Raw genomic sequence first — 20,528 nt, 5'->3', positions numbered from 1 at the left:
CAATTATTTTTCTTTTCAAGGGCGGTACTATCTCCAGACGGCGGGTACTGCGATGGGTAGCAATATAGCACCATCTTATGCTAATCTATTTATGGATGCTTATGAAAATGAAAACATCATCCCGCCGTTTGGGGATAGTATCGCTTTTTATCGTCGATTTATCGTCGATATATTCCTGATTTGGACCTCTTCTGAGGAGTCCTTATTAGCAATGGTACAACATCTGAATCACCTAGATTCTCCTATTCGCTTAACAATGCAATACCACAGGGAGACTATTGATTTTTTAGATGTAAGTGTCTATGCCACTGAACTGGGTTATGGCTATAAACTATTTAGGAAGACTATGGACCGAAACACTTTATTGCACTTTGGGAGCCATCACCCTGGCCCTTTAAAACAAAATTTACCGATCTCTCAATTTTTGAGAGTTTTACGCAACAACTCTGATGAAGAGATGGCTGAAGTTCAACTAATGGAAATGAAGAATCGATTTTTGGTTCGTGGTTACAGTCTACAAATAGTTAACAGATGTCTCAAAAAAGCAAAGAGAATTTTCCATACAGGAAACAATAATAAACACAAGATTACAAATCCTTTTGTGGTCACCGCCACATTCGACACGGCTGGTCCAAGTATACGGAAGGCCCTTAGGGAGGTCTGGCCCGTAGTCAAGACTGATCCGATGCTTACTAAAAAATTACCAGATAAGCCACTGATGAGCTTTAGACGAGCACAAAATTTGAAAGATATTCTCATGCAACCAGACAGAGCATCTCCAAAATCTCCAGCGATGTGGCTACAACCTAGAAAGATGGGATGCTATAGATGCATTAATTGCACGACATGCAGGAGCATGATGATTGGTGAATTCTTCCACCACCCCCACACGGAAAAAAGATATATATACGGCACAGGGTGACATGTACCACTGATTTTTTGATATATATCCTCATATGTCCCTGCTCCTTAATATATGTGGGAAAAACAATACGCCCATTCCAGGAGAGGATGGCGAATCACCGCTTATCAATTAGATCTGCACTGGAGAGTGGAAGCTCCGATAAACCAGTTGCTAGACATTTTGTGGAAGCTCGTCACTCATTAGCATCATTGAGGAGCATGATTATTGATCGAGTGGACCAACCGAGGAGGGGCGGTGACCGTGGCAAAATGCTTCTAAAGCGTGAAGCGAGCTGGATTTATCGACTGGACACTACACGACCAAAAGGCCTAAATGATGGCATTCAATACGGCGTGTTCTTGAATTAAATATGGTATTTTCATTTTATTTTTTATTTTCTATTTTTTTCCCCCTTTTTTTGGGCTCTGTGCAATAGGTCCGCTTCCGAGAGGGTTTATAGCCTTTTTTAAGGATTGCTTTTCACCATTAGGTATAAATATATGTATGGTATTTATGCATAGATCTATGTTTCTCTATATATGGATCTATGCATGATTTATTTATTTATGTGTATATAAATATATAGTAGGTCCCTTGCTCTGTATTTTGTACAAAGCATGAGGTTTCCCTAACCACACCTAGATGAGGTGGAGTTATGTATACCCTGTGTCCATCTATACTAAGCTTTATAAAAATTACTTTTTAAGGATTACTTTTTGGAGAGTGATAAAGTATTTAGAATCCCCATAGATCTGTCTGCCAGTGTTGATATATGATCCATCGTTATACTGTCAATCCAGCACACATACATATGTATTGCCCGCACACGCATCGCTGGGCTATGGAACGCATACACTTCCGGGATCGGGAGCGGAAATGCGTTCCACGGGCAGGAAGTGATGACGGCGGGGGGAGACGCAGCCGTGAGCTGAGTCTCCAGTCGTCCGGGTCTCTACTGGGAGCTGATGGCGGCGGTGGAACGCACGCCGCCCAGCATGGGGATCAGATGGACACAGGGAGGACATCCACAGCTAGAGGTGGGCTCACATGTTTGTTTGTTATATGTTAATTGCTAAATATTGATCACCCACTAATGTGACTTTTAAATGGTTAAAATGAATTTCACTATGATTGGTTTTTATTAATTGATGGGTGGGCATACACTGGGTATATATGTCTGTCCTTTCCATTGTATAATAATCCTGACAAAGGTCCAAGTGAGGACCGAAACGTCGATGCTCTGTCTGGTATGAATTCACAATAAATTTCTGCTTTAATGAGGACTGGTGAGTGCTCCCATTCTCTTCGTCTGTGTATTACACTGGTGATTCTAAATAGATCCCCAGTTTTGGAAGGCACCCCAGCAGGAAATTTGAGAACGTGAGTGTGGACCCAACGCTTGGTATATATATGTATATATTTGCAATTAATGTGCTGCCGCAGAAAGTAGGGAAGCCTCCTGCCGATGCAGCCTGGCTGCGATAGCAGGAGGGCTGCCGCCATCTTTTAGTTCGGAGCGGTTGCGTGTGACGTCACGCAGCTGCCCCTATCACGCACACGCCACGCTCCCCGTTTGACTGCCGCCTCCCCCGCAACGCCCAATCTTGGAAATGGAGTGTTGCTGCCCCGCAAACGCCTCTGCCTGATTGACAGGCAGAGGTGTTCGCATTTACTGCGGTTCACCCGCAGTAAATGCGGACACATGCAGGACGGTCCCTGCACATGCGCCCGCATCATCATTGTAATTTTTGTGGTTGGACTGCGAATTGCGATCCAACCTGAATAAGGTCCTATGAGCACAAGTGAAAGGAAGAATCAGCAGCCTGGAGGATATCGGATCATATTACTGGGCTGAACCTGTTGGATTAAGTATATTAAATATATTGTGTGATCAAAGCGCCTTTGTCTAGTTTTTCTATATAGCTACTGCATGTGACTCAGAACCAGGCCTAACGTGTGAGCAGATAACTTACAGACTATGGAGGACGACCTATTCTGCACTATTGTCCAGCCCTCGTGAGCCACCAGGATTATGCGCTGGATGCGGCTGTTGTGCTTGTAGTGATAGCGATCTGGAACGTCTTCCCTCAGGTACACCTTCATGTGCTCACTGCAGGTTTTCAGCAGATTATAAACAGATATCGGATCTAGGAGGAAAAAACAAAACAAATCATCAGGGGAAAGACTTTTCTTAAGTGTCACCCTTGTGATTACAGGAAAGCTGTCACTAAAGGTGCATACACACTTGCAGAGAAAATGAGCGACGCCGCTCATTTTCCCCCTTCCTGAGCGACGCCGCTCATTTTCTGGGCAAGTGTGTATGCCGCCAGCGACGATCAATGCGTGGCCCCGCGGGTCAGCAACGATTGTCGCTGTTGGCAGTGCATGCATGCTCGATCTGGACTGTCATCCAGGAGCTGCATGCACGGCCGGCTGCTGCGTGACGTCACTGAGCGATATGAACGGTCATATCACTCAGTGTGTACGGGCGGCTGCCGACCGCCCAGCCCGGGAGGGGAAACACTAGAGGACGTCGCTCATAGTATGCACCTTTAGACCCACCGCACACGGTCTGCATCAGAGGATGGCTTATATTATAAAGTAGCAATAATTTAAAAGGCAAAACCAACCTGGTTTTATTTTTGAAATGATTGCCCCTCTAAATCACCAGACTTGCTAGGATCTCGCGGATGTCTGCAGTTGGCAGGCTATTACACTTACCCCTATACTGAAGTTACATAGAATGTGATTGGCCGAGTGGTTCTTATCGGCCATCTAATCTGTTTTTTAACATTTAGGTAACCTCAACCCTATTTGATCCTTTGTAAGGATAGCCATATGCCTATCCAGCGCATGTTTAATTTGCTCTACTGTCTTATCCTCTACCACCTCTGATGGGAAGCTATTCCACTTATCTACTACCTTCCCGGTGGTACCTGAAACTTCTCGCAGCATAAATCTAACCCTTCTACCCCCGCAATTTACCCCCCCCCCCCCTAATTTGTTCACGCCTTGAAGTTCAGTAACAAATTAATATCTTACACACTTGATACAGACATGGACTTTAAAGCCGTCTATTGTTTGGTACATGACTTTAATGTAAGCCGCCTCTGACAGACTCCGTAACCTGGACTTATATTAAAGTGTATATAGTGCTCACGCTAGGCTGTTTTAGCAGGGCGCCGTGCCCTCCTGATTTTTAAGGGCAAAATCCGCCCTGCCCTTTCTGCGGTGCCCTGCTAAAACAGCCGCCCGCTTCGTGCCCTCCCAGCGTGTAAAGATGCCGTGTGCATGCGCACGGCATCCATGAACGCTGGGGGAGAGAGCTTGTTGGAAGCCCAGCACCTCCGCACGCCCCCAACAGTGACGCCGCCTGCCGCCCACGCCCCCTGTAATAAGGTCTGTGGGCCGCACCACCCACTTCAATGACGTTAAATGACCACGCCCCCTATTTTGCATGGCCAAGCCCGCTTCCGCGTGCGCACACATATGCCCCCCGCAGTCCGGCACCCTGCTCAATTCCTAGAGTGAACACTATTATAGATTAGAACACAATCAATATTGGGGAGCTGGCTTCCCAGGTAATCCCCATATGTTCCACTACTCCCAATCGCATCCATACATTCACCCTCCCACTGCCCATTACACCTCTAGCACTTTAGGCAGCTGGGAACTGTGGCACATGTTCAGTGGGCCTAGCCCAGGGGTATTCAACACTTGGCCCTCCAGCTGCTGTGGAACTACACATCCCAGCATGCCCTTCCACAGTATTAGCATGCCCTAATAGCAAAACAGTGGCAGGGTATGCTGGGATGTGTAGTTCTACAGCAGCTGCAGAGCCTCACGTACAGCTGCAGAGGAAGCCAGGCAATGCCGTGCGGAGCTACAGGACCCTGCCTCAGCCACACACAGGTAAGAGCTGGATGGAAGGGAGTACGGAGCAACACCTGGGAGAGGGGTGCTGTGAGGGGAGTATGTGCCCTATAGCACAGGTTCTCAAACTCTGTCCTCAGGACCCCACACAGTGCATGTTTTGCAGGTAACCCAGCAGGTGCACAGGTGTATTAATTACTCACTGACACATTTTAAAAGGTTCACAGGTGGAGCTAATTATTTCACTTGTGATTCTGTGAGGAGACCTGCAAAACATGCACTGTGTGGGGTCCTGAGGACCGAGTTTGAGAACCTGTGCCCTATAGAATGCCTTCTGAGATGGGGGTAATAAGGAACATCCCCTAAAACCGGTCCCTTTCTTCTTTAGTTACAGCAGTGAGCTGTGAGGGGAGAGCCTGGGTTACTGTGCTGGGAGAGGGATGCTGCTGCAGTAATGTGTCCTGTGTTGGGAGAGGGGTGCTGTGCAGTTAGGGGAAAGCCTGGGGTGCTGTGATGGGGAATGTGCCCTACAGAATATCTTCTGAGGTGGGGGTATAAGGGACTTCCCTTAAAACCTGTCCCTTTTTGTGTGGTGAGGTGATCGGAGAGACCTTACATTGCCTGCTGGGTGCACCAGACAAAATCTTGCCTCGGGCACCAAACTGTTTAGGGCCGGTTCTGGCCACATGTTGAATACCCCTGCCCTAGCCAATAAACTTGTCTGGAAAGTCCTGTACTAAAGCATCTCTGTTCTTTTCTCCTTTCTGGAATTTTTACTAAATCACAAAAATTGCTTTCCTAAGCTACAACCAGGCATCTGCCGCCATCGTCACGGCTGTGTATCAAGACAAACACCATCAAACTGCCGTTATCTGGTGTTCCGGGGCAGGCATAGAACGTTCCATACATGGCGGCTTGCTAGACCCTACAGAGCTCATGTTCTGCATTTTCTATCCCACGTCACCGAACAACCGGCTGCAATGTATTTTTGGACTTAATTTGTAGCCACAAAACTTTAACAGAGAGAGAGAGAGAGAGAGAGAGAGAGAGAGAGAGAGAGAGAGAGAGAGAGAGAGAGAGAGAGAGAGAGATAAGAAATAAAAACAGTCAGTGCTGCTCTGTATCACAAGGCAGAATGTGGTGACACCAGGCAGAAGATTATACACACCTTTAAGGGGCAATATTGCTGCAACAGGAGTTGAATCCACCAGGGTGTAGTTCCCACGGCCAATACACTCGTCCAACGCGATAACCCTGTCCTTCGAGCACTGAGCCATTCCGTGATCACTGGTAATGATTACGTTGACTGTATCCCAAAGATTTACGTCCTTTAGTTTTGTCACCAAGTATCCAATACCATCATCCACAGCACTCAGCACTTTAGCCATCTTTCCGGTGTCATCAGGCCCAAACCGGTGTCCGCTAGAATCAGGTTCCTCAAAGTAAAGCGTTGCAAAGTTGATTGGGTCATTGGCTCTCGTAAACCATTCGATTATGTTATTTACCCGTTCGGCAAAGGTTACACTTCTGTTATACATCATGAATTCGCTGACGGTGGTATTTTGAATGCGCACATCACTACCTGGCCACATGGCAGAACCGCTCCTGCGGCCTGCGCGTTGGTTGGTCACCCAGATGGGTGTAGCTTCATTCCACCACACTGGGTCTGTCTTAGAAGTGTAATTGGATATTTGGAAGGTCATGTTTGTGTCTGGGTCATACATGGAGTTGGCAACAATTCCATGGCTCTCCGCGTATAAACCCGTCACTAGAGAGTAGTGATTGGGGAACGTCTTTGTTATAAACACATTTTCCACTTCGGCCACCAATACGCCATCACTGATGAAGGCCTGGAGATTCGGCAAAGAGTAGTTTCCCAAATAGTCTGCCCTGAATCCATCAAATGACACAAGGATTAGTCTGGGTGTGGAGCTGTTCTGCGCCGTTTCTCCGCTGCAGAGCATAAATCCGTGCAGAGCGGTTAGTGCAAAGGCCGCTGCGTACATCTTGCTGGTTCTTCCACTGCAGAAGAGCTACAAATAAACATAAAGCAGATTAACAACAAGGATGTACACGGGAAACCGGGATGCTGTACATACTAATTATATTGGTATGTGCAGCTGATGATCTGACACGCCTGCTAAATTAATGGGCCGCAGCCACTATGTAATTAAGCCAGAAGTTTGATAAAGGGCATCATATATCTTTGGAACCCATATAGAACCCAGTTATGCCCACCTAGTGGGTATAATAGTTACTGTGTATGTATGCCACATGAGCATGGCAGCCTCACAGGACGTCACTGATAGGATCCGGCGTTCGGTATCCCATCAGTTGGAATACCGATGCTGGGTTCCTGACATGGACTGCAATGCTGGCGTCGGGATCCTGAATGAAGAACTACCGGAACTGCAGAGAGGTAAGCCGCGCAGGGTGAGAGGGGGTCCAGGTAGGGTTACGGTTAAGTTGCAGGTAAGGAGGGGTAGGGAGGTTAGGTATTATAGTTACCTAGTAGGTATCTGATCCTGAGCATCGGGATGTCGCTGCCGGGATCCTAATACCATCCTGTCACTCAGGACCCCACAGAAATGGACAACAACTAACATGAACTGTTTAGGACCCTTTGCTAATTTCCGTACAGCGTTCAATAGAACACAGTGTGGTCTGTAAAGCAGGATGTGGTAATAATGCAACCTGCAAGGGCTACGAGCCTAAGAAAATCCACATTAGCTCTCATCTCATTAAAAAATAAGATTTTACTTACCGATAAATCTATTTCTCGTAGTCCGTAGTGGATGCTGGGACTCCGTCAGGACCATGGGGATTAGCGGCTCCGCAGGAGACAGGGCACAAAAATAAAGCTTTAGGATCAGGTGGTGTGCACTGGCTCCTCCCCCTATGACCCTCCTCCAAGCCTCAGTTAGGATACTGTGCCCGGACGAGCGTACACAATAAGGAAGGATTTTGAATCCCGGGTAAGACTCATACCAGCCACACCAATCACACCGTACAACTTGTGATCTGAACCCAGTTAACAGTATGACAAACGTAGGAGCCTCTGAACAGACGGCTCACAACAATAACAACCCGATTTTTTTGTAACAATAACTATGTACAAGTATTGCAGACAATCCGCACTTGGGATGGGCGCCCAGCATCCACTACGGACTACGAGAAATAGATTTATCGGTAAGTAAAATCTTATTTTCTCTGACGTCCTAGTGGATGCTGGGACTCCGTCAGGACCATGGGGATTATACCAAAGCTCCCAAACGGGCGGGAGAGTGCGGATGACTCTGCAGCACCGAATGAGAGAACTCCAGGTCCTCTTTAGCCAGGGTATCAAATTTGTAGAATTTTACAAACGTGTTCTCCCCCGACCACGTAGCTGCTCGGCAGAGTTGTAATGCCGAGACCCCTCGGGCAGCCGCCCAGGATGAGCCCACCTTCCTTGTGGAATGGGCCTTGACAGATTTAGGCTGTGGCAGGCCTGCCACAGAATGTGCAAGTTGAATTGTGCTACAAATCCAACGAGCAATCGTCTGCTTAGAAGCAGGAGCACCCAGCTTGTTGGGTGCATACAGTATAAACAGCGAGTCAGATTTTCTGACTCCAGCCGTCCTTGAAATATATATTTTCAATGCCCGGACAACGTCCAGCAACTTGGAATCCTCCAAATCGCTAGTAGCCGCAGGCACCACAATAGGCTGGTTCAGGTGAAACGCTGACACCACCTTAGGCAGAAACTGAGGACGCGTCCGCAGTTCTGCCCTGTCCGAATGGAAAATCAGATATGGGCTTTTATACGATAAAGCCGCCAATTCTGATACTCTCCTGGCTGAAGCCAGGGCCAGTAGCATGGTTACTTTCCACGTAAGATATTTCAAATCCACCGATTTGAGTGGCTCAAACCAATGGGATTTGAGAAAATCCAAAACTACATTAAGGTCCCACGGAGCCACTGGGGGCACAACCGGGGGCTGTATATGTAGTACTCCTTTTACAAAAGTCTGGACTTCAGGAACTGAAGCCAATTCTTTCTGGAAGAAAATCAACAGGGCCGAAATTTGAACCTTAATGGACCCCAATTTGAGGCCCATAGACAATCCTGTTTGCAGGAAATGTAGGAATCGACCCAGTTGAAATTCCTCCGTGGGGGCCTTCCTGGCCTCACACCACGCAACATATTTTCTCCAAATGCGGTGATAATGTTGTGCAGTCACCTCCTTCCTGGCTTTTACCAGTGTAGGAATGACCTCTTCCGGAATGCCTTTTTCCCTTAGAATTCGGCGTTCAACCGCCATGCCGTCAAACGCAGCCGCGGTAAGTCTTGGAATAGACACGGTCCCTGCTGAAGCAGGTCCCGTCTTAGAGGTAGAGGCCACGGATCTTCCGTGAGCATCTCCTGAAGTTCCGGGTACCAAGTTCTTCTTGGCCAATCCGGAGCCACGAGTATCGTTCTTACTCCCCTTTGCCGTATAATTCTCAGTACTTTTGGTATGAGAGGCAGAGGAGGAAACACATACACTGACTGGAACACCCACGGTGTTACCAGAGCGTCCACAGCTATTGCCTGAGGGTCTCTTGACCTGGCGCAATACCTCTTCCCAGTTGTCCACTCCCGGAATGAACACTGCTGACAGTGCTATCACATGATCTTCCGCCCAGCGAAGAATCCTTGCAGCTTCTGCCATTGCTCTCCTGCTTCTTGTGCCGCCCTGTCTGTTTACGTGGGCGACTGCCGTGATGTTGTCCGACTGGATCAACACCGGCTGACCCTGAAGCAGGGGTTTTGCCAGGCTTAGAGCATTGTAAATCGCTCTTAGCTCCAGTATATTTATGTGAAGAGACATCTCCAGGCTTGACCATACTCCCTGGAAGTTTCTTCCCTGTGTGACCGCTCCCCAGCCTCTCAGACTGGCATCCGTGGTCACCAGGACCCAGTCCTGTATGCCGAATCTGCGGCCCTCTAACAGATGAGCACTCTGCAACCACCACAGAAGAGACACCCTTGTCCGTGGCGATAAGGTTATCCGCTGATGCATCTGCAGATGCGATCCGGACCATTTGTCCAGCAGATCCCACTGAAAAGTTCGTGCGTGGAATCTGCCGAATGGAATCGCTTCGTAAGAAGCCACCATCTTTCCCAGGACTCTTGTGCATTGATGCACAGACACTTTTCCTGGTTTTAGGAGGTTCCTGACAAGTTCGGATAACTCCCTGGCTTTCTCCTCCGGAAGAAACACCTTTTTCTGAACCGTGTCCAGAATCATTCCCAGGAACAGCAGACGTGTCGTCGGGTTCAATTGAGATTTTGGAAAATTCAGAATCCACCCGTGCTGTTGCAGCACTACTTGGGTTAGTGCTACTACGTCTTCCAGCTGTTCTCTGGACCTTGCCCTTATCAGGAGATCGTCCAAGTAAGGGATAATTAATACGCCTTTTCTTCGCAGAAGAAACATCATCTCGGCCATTACCTTGGTAAAGACCCGAGGTGCCGTGGACAATCCAAACGGCAGCGTCTGAAACTGATAATGACAGTTTTGCACCACGAACCTGAGGTACCCTCGGTGTGAAGGGCAAATTGGGACATGCAGGTAAGCATCCTTGATGTCCAGGGACACCATAAAGTCCCCTTCTTCCAGATTCGCTATCACTGCTCTGAATGACTCCATCTTGAACTTGAATTTTTGTATGTACAGGTTCAAAGATTTCAGATTTAGAATAGGTCTTACCGAGCCGTCCGGCTTCGGTACCACAAATAGCGTGGAGTAATACCCCTTTCCCTGTTGTAGGAGGGGTACCTTGACTATCACCTGCTGAGAAAACAGCTTGTGAATGGCTTCCAATACCGTCGCCCTGTCTGAGGGAGACGTTGGCAAAGCAGACTTTAGGAACCGGCGAGGGGGAGACTTCTCGAATTCCAACCTGTAACCCTGAGATACTACCTGCAGGATCCAGGGGTCCACCTGTGAGCAAGCCCACTGCGCGCTGAAATTCTTGAGTCGACCCCCCACCGCTCCTGAGTCCGCTTGTAAAGCCCCAGCGTCATGCTGAGGGCTTTGCAGAACCCGGGGAGGGCTTCTGTTCCTGGGAAGGAGCTGCTTGCTGCCCTCTCTTACCCTTTCCTCTGCCTCGGGGCAGATATGACTGTCCTTTTGCCCGCTTGTTCTTATAGGACCGAAAGGACTGCGGCTGAAAAGACGGTGTCTTTTTCTGTTGGGAGGGGGTCTGAGGTAAAAAGGTGGATTTCCCGGCAGTTGCCGTGGCCACCAGATCCGATAGACCCACGCCAAATAATTCCTCCCCTTTATACGGCAATACTTCCATATGCCGTTTGGAATCCGCATCACCTGACCACTGTCGCGTCCATAAACTTCTTCTGGCAGATATGGACATCGCACTTACTCTCGATGCCAGAGTGCAAATATCCCTCTGAGCATCTCGCATATAAAGAAAAGCATCCTTTAATTGCTCTAAAGTCAATAAAATACTGTCCCTATCCAGGGTATCAATATTTTCAGTCACGGAATCCGACCAGACCACCCCAGCACTGCACATCCAGGCTGAGGCGATGGCTGGTCGCAGTATAACACCAGTATGTGTGTATATACTTTTTAGGGTAGTTTCCAGCCTCCTATCAGCTGGATCCTTGAGGGCGGCCGTATCAGGAGACGGTAACGCCACTTGTTTTGATAAGCGTGTGACCGCCTTATCCACCCTAGGGGGTGTTTCCCAGCGCGCCCTAACCTCTGGCGGGAAAGGGTATAATGCCAATAACTTTTTTGAAATTAGCACTTTTCTATCTGGGTTAACCCACGCTTCATCACATACATCATTCAATTCCTCTGATTCAGGAAAAACTACAGGTAGTTTTTTCACACCCCACATAATACCCCTTTTTGTGGTACTTGCAGTATCAGAGATATGTAAAGCCTCCTTCATTGCCGTGATCATATAACGTGTGGCCCTACTGGAAAATACGTTTGTTTCTTCACCGTCGACACTAGATTCAGTGTCCGTGTCTCGGTCTGTGTCGACCGACTGAGGTAAAGGGCGTTTTACAGCCCCTGACGGTGTCTGAGACGCCTGGGCAGGTACTAACTGGTTTGCCGGCCGTCTCATGTCGTCAACTGATTTTTGTAATGTGCTGACATTATCACGTAATTCCATAAACAAAGCCATCCATTCCGGTGTCGACTCCCTGGGGGGTGACATCACCATTACCGGCAATTGCTCTGCCTCCACACCAACATCGTCCTCATACATGTCGACACACGTACCGACACACAGCAGACACACAGGGAATGCTCTATTGAAGACAGGACCCCACTAGCCCTTTGGGGAGACAGAGGGAGAGTTTGCCAGCACACACCCAAGCGCTATAATATATATGGGAACAACCCTATATAAGTGTTGTATCCTTATAGCAGCTTAAATATAGTAATATCGCCAAAAAAAGTGCCCCCCCTCTCTGTTTTACCCTGTTTCTGTAGTGCAGTGCAGGGGAGAGTCCTGGGAGCCTTCCTCACAGCGGAGCTGAGCAGGAAAATGGCGCTGTGTGCTGAGGAGAATAAGCCCCGCCCCCTATTTCGGCGGGCTCTTCTCCCGGAGTTTGTGAGATCTGGCAGGGGTTAAATACATCCATATAGCCTCAAGGGCTATATGTGATGTATTTTTAGCCATAAGAAAGGTATTATACATTGCTGCCCAGGGCGCCCCCCCCAGCGCCCTGCACCCTCAGTGACCGCTGTGTGAAGTGTGCTGACAACAATGGCGCACAGCTGCAGTGCTGTGCGCTACCTCATGAAGACTGAAAAGTCTTCTGCCGCCTGTTTCTGGACCTCTTCAATCTTCGGCATCTGCAAGGGGGGTCGGCGGCGCGGCTCCGGGACCGGACTCCATGGCTGGGCCTGTGTTCGATCCCTCTGGAGCTAATGGTGTCCAGTAGCCTAAGAAGCCAATCCATCCTGCACGCAGGTGAGTTCACTTCTCTCCCCTAAGTCCCTCGATGCAGTGAGCCTGTTGCCAGCAGGACTCACTGAAAATAAAAAACCTAAAAACTTTTTCTAAGCAGCTCTTTAGGAGAGCCACCTAGATTGCACCCTGCTCGGACGGGCACAAAAACCTAACTGAGGCTTGGAGGAGGGTCATAGGGGGAGGAGCCAGTGCACACCACCTGATCCTAAAGCTTTATTTTTGTGCCCTGTCTCCTGCGGAGCCGCTAATCCCCATGGTCCTGACGGAGTCCCAGCATCCACTAGGACGTCAGAGAAATAATAATAATAGTGTACTATGTCTGAGCAGTCACTGGAGCGGGTACGCCATCCCCAGGTAGCCCAGGGCCAGTCACTGGAGTGGGTACGCCATCCCCAGGTAGCCCAGGGCCAGTCACTGGAGCGGGTACGCCATCCCCAGGTAGCCCAGGGCCAGTCACTGGAGCGGGTACGCCATCCCCAGGTAGCCCAGGGCCAGTCACTGGAGCGGGTACGCCATCCCCAGGTAGCCCAGGGCCAGTCACTGGAGCGGGTACGCCATCCCCAGGTAGCCCAGGGCCAGTCACTGGAGCGGGTAAGCCATCCCCAGGTAGCCCAGGGCCAGTCACTGGAGCGGGTACGCCATCCCCAGGGAGTTCAGGTCAGCGGCTCTAGTTAGTGCAAACAGACAGTTTCTGTATAAAAGAAAAACACATTAAACCAAAAAGAGGTGGACGTTTCAGCAATAAAAGGCACATTCTAGGATTTAGCACTTGGGGAAAACCACTGACTCCGCATTAACCTAGAATTTACCATGTGGGGAGAAGGACGTTTTATTGAATAGCTCTGTGAGAGAGACCCGGAGCTATTCCCTGCTCAACAGACCCAGAGGCTAATTGGAACAACCCCCCCCCCCCCTCCCCCTCCCCCTCTCCCTGTAGTGTTTCCCGATGTATTTTCTAACTGAGGAATATTCATGACACAATTATCATTCCTAGATCTTGTCACATGCAGGTTGCCAGACCATGTCCTGCAGCGGATGCAGTGTGTACAGACATCAGCCCGTCGGGGCCGACGATTGGAGCAGATCCAATGGCGCTGCATACGCATTGTGCAATAATCAGACCAACCAGGTGAGAACTGGCCGATCGTCCTGATAACTGTATAATCTGCACACAGCTAGAGAGGCACTAAGCAATTGTATGGGACAGAAGTCATCAGTATGGATGTTCAGTTTTCTGGCATGTCTACAAGTAATTTACAGTACATATAGAGGATCTCATTGCCAGCTGGGAGGAGTTCTTTACAGTAACAGCAGTGACACTCTTACAAGTAGCTTTCGGCAGTCACTGTAGATGGTGTCAAAAAAAGGGTTCACTATGCTGTTCAACAATGACTAAATTCATTATGTTGACATTCAGGATGCACACACTGTTCTCCAAACATTGGCTCATCTTCCTCTCCAAGCGTACTACGTCTGCCTCCCCTTTCCTACAAGCCCTATACTGTCCTCCCTTCCCTTCAAAACTCAATTTAAATACTCACTCTCACTTACAAAGCCCTCACCCATTCACATCTCTGACCTCATCTCCCTTCACACTACCGCCCGCCCTCCTTGCTCCTCCTCTAAATGAATGCTGCCAACCACCGGCGGCTGCAGCGCCAATCACACAGCGCAAGGGGTTTGCTTAGCACATATAAACATACGTGTGATGCTGTATTTAATATATGTGCTGGCTGGCTATCCTGGGGATCGGCAGCCCGGTGTGTATCACTGCCGCAGTGTGGCAACCAGGACTCAGGAGCATTAGGCTTCACCCTCCTTCTAAGCCTGCCCCCAGACTCCCATTGGCTGGTTTCACAGGAGTCTGGGCTTAGAAGGTCAGTGAAGCCTAATGCGGAGTCCTGGGTGTCGCGCTGCGGTTGTTATATACAGCGCTGCCAATCCCCGGGGTACCAGCCAGCATACAGCATAACATATATGTTTATACAGATGTGTCCTCCATCATTGCTGCAGTCACGTTAAACAGCCATTCTAGCCTTGCCTAGTTGTAAGCAGGTTTACTAACGCCAGGCGTCTTTTTGTGCATTTTAACCCAAAAATGCATCATATTAGACGAATGCTGCTGATTAAAATGACATGCGGCATGCCTGTATTCCCCGTGGTGCGTGCATCAGTCTGCACGTGCACAGAAAGGCTCTCGGGTACAAAAACCTGGAAGTCCTTCTATCACAAAGGATAGCTGGTATTGGGAGAGCTGTCCTTTGTGATTTTAATCGCATTTCTAAGTACATACCAGCATAAATAACGATTCTTAGTACATCACTATCCCCATCAGACATTCCACCTCTACAAAACTTCAAATGGGCTCTCAAGACCCACTTCTTCATCACACCCAGCCATTACCCATTCTAACCCCATTACATGCTCACTGTCTACCCCATCTGTGTCATCCCTTAGCCTTCCTTACTTATGGGCCCTACACACTGGGCGATAATACTGCAAGATATGAACGAGATACCGTTCATATCTTTCTTCTTTCAGTGTGGAGGCACCAGCGATGAACGATGTGCGGCCCCGCGCTCGTTCATCGCCGGTGCCCCGTCACTTGTGCATGCAGGCCAATATGGATGATCTCGTCCATATTTGCCTGCACAGCTATGGAGCCGGGTGACAGGGGGAGTGAAGACGGGTCACCCGTCTGCCATATACGCCGTCGGGCAACTCGGCGACGGGTGGCAAACTGTGTAGGGCTATGGAGCCGGGTGACAGGGGGAGTGAAGACGGGTCATCCGTCTGCCATATACGCCGTCGGGCAGCTCGGCGACGGGTGGCAAACTGTTTAGGGCCCATATGACTATCCTCTACTCCAGGCCTGGCCAACCTGTGGCTCTCCAGCTGTTGTAAAACTAAAGGTCCCATCATGCTTTCCCACAGTTTTGCGGTTAGGGAATGCTAAAACTGTAACAGGGCATGCTGGGATGTGTAGTTTGACAACATCTGGAGAGCCACAGGTTGGCCAGGCCCGCTCTACTCCATACTCCCTACTGCAGCACCTAACCGTCAGTTGCGGCCACCCTGCTGCTTACTTGAGTGTTAAGACCATGATGCAGCAACGTTTATATACCGTGTACTTTTCCGGCATTGCCTTGCACTGTAAGCAGATTCCTTGTCTTGTTCTCATGTTTATGTACTTTGTAAGGTGCTGCGGAACCCTTGTGGCACCACATAAAGGATAATAATGTGCTGTCGACACTGAATGTCAACATCATTAATGGAGAGATGGCAACTGCATACAGTACCAGCAGGACACCTCTGCAGATCTTCCTAACCTAACAATAAGTACTGTATAGTGTAATCTGCTGGTGGTTAGAACAGCACCCTGGCACAGCACATAACAAGGGCCTCTATCCCTGGCTCACATACTTATTTCCTCATCCTAGAAATAGTTCTGAGGTGCTTCAACGTCTAGAGCCAGAAATTCCAGTCAGTCGGGTTACAGAATCAGGCCAGGACGTAACTTTGGGCTTAGTAACTCGGGTAATGGGACTCTGTGAACGCGGACTATTGGCGGAACAGGATTTGAGCTGCTGAGTCCTGTGTGTCAGATACAAAGTTCTCCCAGTATCTAGGCAGCGTTACTGCTAATTAACGCCAGTAATGCTATAGAGCGATCCCCGGTATATCTACAGCGACGCCGATTACAGCCTGTGCACAGTAACACTACACCGCCTTGCTGCTGGGTTATACAGGTTACAGTGGAACATGATAGTGTTTACTAGATCCCAATAACCTTCACGCTGGCCTGCAGCATTCTGGGCTGTGTGTACAAACAAGCAACATAATCCGGCCTGAGAACTGTAGGTTTCTGGACACTTGTATTTAATAAGACACGTGGAAGCGTTTGCATAATGAGTTATTTATGCTTGTAACATTTCTCTGGCCCCATCGGAAGATCCTGGAAGGGGAACATATGGGTGTTGGGTGGTGACGCCACCACCACGGCCCCTCCTCCCATTGTACAATGCCACGATTTGTGGTACTGCGCTGAACTGGGATCACTATTCTGTTTGCCGTTCAAGATTTGCCATTAAAAAAAAAAAAAAAATGTAACGTGGCTCCAGTCTGCAAAAACCGGCTGGAGCACCTTCAAGCTTCCTGAGCCTTCTGGTTTGTCCACCAATCCCAATATAATGTAAACAGCAATTTGCCATACCAGCCCGGGGCACATACTGTGGAACATGCCATCATGTCCAGTCATCCTGACTCCTGGCTACACCTGGCACATTCATAGCAGTGGTTAGCATGATAAAACACAAAGCGCTATCATTTCTATTTCACGTTCTTGGCCGAAGTCCACCGAGACAGCCGGATAACAGGAGCGCTGAGCACCTGACACGATGACAAAGGCATACACAGTATATATATTGTGAAGGAAAAAACAATGGTTCCCTAATGCACACTGAGTGAATAATATTCCTACATAATAGTCAGATAATACGGAGATCTTGGTTGCGTATATCTGCAGATATAGGGTTAAGCCCCCAGGCCGATCGACAAGGCCTCTCCGTCACTGGGGGTCCCTAATATTAGGTATGGGTCCGGGGTGCAGGACCCCATAATGTCGGCACAGGTCGGCTACCCCAGGTCAGCACACAGGTGAGAGTTAATAGGGTTAATAAGAAGCACAGAAGTGCTATGTGAGTGGTGTGATTAAAATAATACAAAAATATATACAAAGTGATAGGGAAACTCATAAGTGTTAATAAAGTGTTAGGGTGTGCCGACCTGAAGCAGCCCAGCGATACCGACACAGGGGCCACCACACCCCACACCCACCCCATAAATAATTCCAAATATGTCTGGGTTGAATTCCCAGTGTAAGGCCACATGGTAATGGCTCCTACAGCATCTGAGAGCCAGCTTACCTGGGGATACCCCTGACTTCCCCCTATGGCAGTCTAGAGTCAGCAATCCCTCCTAATGCTGACCCGTTCATGCCTCTCAATACAATGCAAAAAAATGGTGAACTGCTCAATCAGATAGTGATGTCACTCAGGTGCTAAAAGGGAGGGGTAATTCTGTGAAGGAAAAAACAATGGTTCCCTAATGCACACTGAGTGAATAATATTCCTACATAATAGTCAGATAATACGGAGATCTTGGTTGCGTATATCTGCAGATATAGGGTTAAGCCCCCAGGCCGATCGACAAGGCCTCTCCGTCACTGGGGGTCCCTAATATTAGGTATGGGTCCGGGGTGCAGGACCCCATAATGTCGGCACAGGTCGGCTACCCCAGGTCAGCACACAGGTGAGAGTTAATAGGGTTAATAAGAAGCACAGAAGTGCTATGTGAGTGGTGTGATTAAAATAATACAAAAATATATACAAAGTGATAGGGAAACTCATAAGTGTTAATAAAGTGTTAGGGTGTGCCGACCTGAAGCAGCCCAGCGATACCGACACAGGGGCCACCACACCCCACACCCACCCCATAAATAATTCCAAATATGTCTGGGTTGAATTCCCAGTGTAAGGCCACATGGTAATGGCTCCTACAGCATCTGAGAGCCAGCTTACCTGGGGATACCCCTGACTTCCCCCTATGGCAGTCTAGAGTCAGCAATCCCTCCTAATGCTGACCCGTTCATGCCTCTCAATACAATGCAAAAAAATGGTGAACTGCTCAATCAGATAGTGATGTCACTCAGGTGCTAAAAGGGAGGGGTAATTCTGTGAAGGAAAAAACAATGGTTCCCTAATGCACACTGAGTGAATAATATTCCTACATAATAGTCAGATAATACGGAGATCTTGGTTGCGTATATCTGCAGATATAGGGTTAAGCCCCCAGGCCGATCGACAAGGCCTCTCCGTCACTGGGGGTCCCTAATATTAGGTATGGGTCCGGGGTGCAGGACCCCATAATGTCGGCACAGGTCGGCTACCCCAGGTCAGCACACAGGTGAGAGTTAATAGGGTTAATAAGAAGCACAGAAGTGCTATGTGAGTGGTGTGATTAAAATAATACAAAAATATATACAAAGTGATAGGGAAACTCATAAGTGTTAATAAAGTGTTAGGGTGTGCCGACCTGAAGCAGCCCAGCGATACCGACACAGGGGCCACCACACCCCACACCCACCCCATAAATAATTCCAAATATGTCTGGGTTGAATTCCCAGTGTAAGGCCACATGGTAATGGCTCCTACAGCATCTGAGAGCCAGCTTACCTGGGGATACCCCTGACTTCCCCCTATGGCAGTCTAGAGTCAGCAATCCCTCCTAATGCTGACCCGTTCATGCCTCTCAATACAATGCAAAAAAATGGTGAACTGCTCAATCAGATAGTGATGTCACTCAGGTGCTAAAAGGGAGGGGTAATTCTGTGAAGGAAAAAACAAAGGTTCCCTAATGCACACTGAGTGAATAATATTCCTACATAATAGTCAGATAATACGGAGATCTTGGTTGCGTATATCTGCAGATATACGTATATACGTATATCTGCTGGTGGTTAGAACAGCACCCTGGCACAGCACATAACAAGGGCCTCTATCCCTGGCTCACATACTTATTTCCTCATCCTAGAAATAGTTCTGAGGTGCTTCAACGTCTAGAGCCAGAAATTCCAGTCAGTCGGGTTACAGAATCAGGCCAGGACGTAACTTTGGGCTTAGTAACTCGGGTAATGGGACTCTGTGAACGCAGACTATTGGCGGAACAGGATTTGAGCTGCTGAGTCCTGTGTGTCAGATACAAAGTTCTCCCAGTATCTAGGCAGCGTTACTGCTAATTAACGCCAGTAATGCTATAGAGCGATCCCCGGTATATCTACAGCGACGCCGATTACAGCCTGTGCACAGTAACACTACACCGCCTTGCTGCTGGGTTATACAGGTTACAGTGGAACATGATAGTGTTTACTAGATCCCAATAACCTTCACGCTGGCCTGCAGCATTCTGGGCTGTGTGTACAAACAAGCAACATAATCCGGCCTGAGAACTGTAGGTTTCTGGACACTTGTATTTAATAAGACACGTGGAAGCGTTTGCATAATGAGTTATTTATGCTTGTAACATTTCTCTGGCCCCATCGGAAGATCCTGGAAGGGGAACATATGGGTGTTGGGTGGTGACGCCACCACCACGGCCCCTCCTCCCATTGTACAATGCCACGATTTGTGGTACTGCGCTGAACTGGGATCACTATTCTGTTTGCCGTTCAAGATTTGCCATTAAAAAAAAAAAAAAATGTAACGTGGCTCCAGTCTGCAAAAACCGGCTGGAGCACCTTCAAGCTTCCTGAGCCTTCTGGTTTGTCCACCAATCCCAATATAATGTAAACAGCAATTTGCCATACCAGCCCGGGGCACATACTGTGGAACATGCCATCATGTCCAGTCATCCTGACTCCTGGCTACACCTGGCACATTCATAGCAGTGGTTAGCATGATAAAACACAAAGCGCTATCATTTCTATTTCACGTTCTTGGCCGAAGTCCACCGAGACAGCCGGATAACAGGAGCGCTGAGCACCTGACACGATGACAAAGGCATACACAGTATATATATTGTATACTCAGGTGCGCAGGACAGAGGGATGCAGGAAGTAACACAGCAGCAGCGTCACTGCTTTGGGGGGGGGGGGGGGGGCGCTGTATCTAGTTACTGCAGCATCGAGGAGACCCCCGCAGGTACTCTCACCAATAGGAATAGCTGGCAGTACCCAAAGCAATGCTCTGCATTATACTTCTGTACCCCTGCTACA

The 20,528-nt window shown here is 48.6% G+C and overlaps 2 protein-coding genes across 2 annotated transcripts in view; one reads left to right on the top strand and one right to left on the bottom strand.

Moving 5' to 3' along the window:
• Window positions 1-20,528, bottom strand: part of ENPP4 (ectonucleotide pyrophosphatase/phosphodiesterase 4) — a 41,999-nt gene that overhangs the window by 20,799 nt on the left and 672 nt on the right. The window contains exons 2-3 of the mRNA XM_063915218.1: window positions 5,946-6,810; window positions 2,878-3,051 (exon numbers count right to left, since the gene is read on the bottom strand). Of these exons, the coding sequence (XP_063771288.1) occupies window positions 2,878-3,051; window positions 5,946-6,783 (1,012 nt within the window). The 5' untranslated portion in view covers window positions 6,784-6,810. The remainder of the gene's footprint in view (window positions 1-2,877; window positions 3,052-5,945; window positions 6,811-20,528) is intronic.
• The window catches only part of LOC134908946 (aminopeptidase NAALADL1-like), a 117,885-nt gene continuing 99,178 nt past the window's right edge, over window positions 1,822-20,528 (top strand). The window contains exon 1 of the mRNA XM_063915217.1: window positions 1,822-1,941. The gene's annotated coding sequence lies outside the window, so the exon portion shown is untranslated. The remainder of the gene's footprint in view (window positions 1,942-20,528) is intronic.

This window comes from Pseudophryne corroboree, chromosome 4, assembly GCF_028390025.1.
Source record: "Pseudophryne corroboree isolate aPseCor3 chromosome 4, aPseCor3.hap2, whole genome shotgun sequence".
NCBI lineage: Eukaryota > Metazoa > Chordata > Amphibia > Anura > Myobatrachidae > Pseudophryne > Pseudophryne corroboree.
Note: the sequence above shows the minus strand (reverse complement) of the source record. Positions and strands in the feature narration are given on the sequence as shown.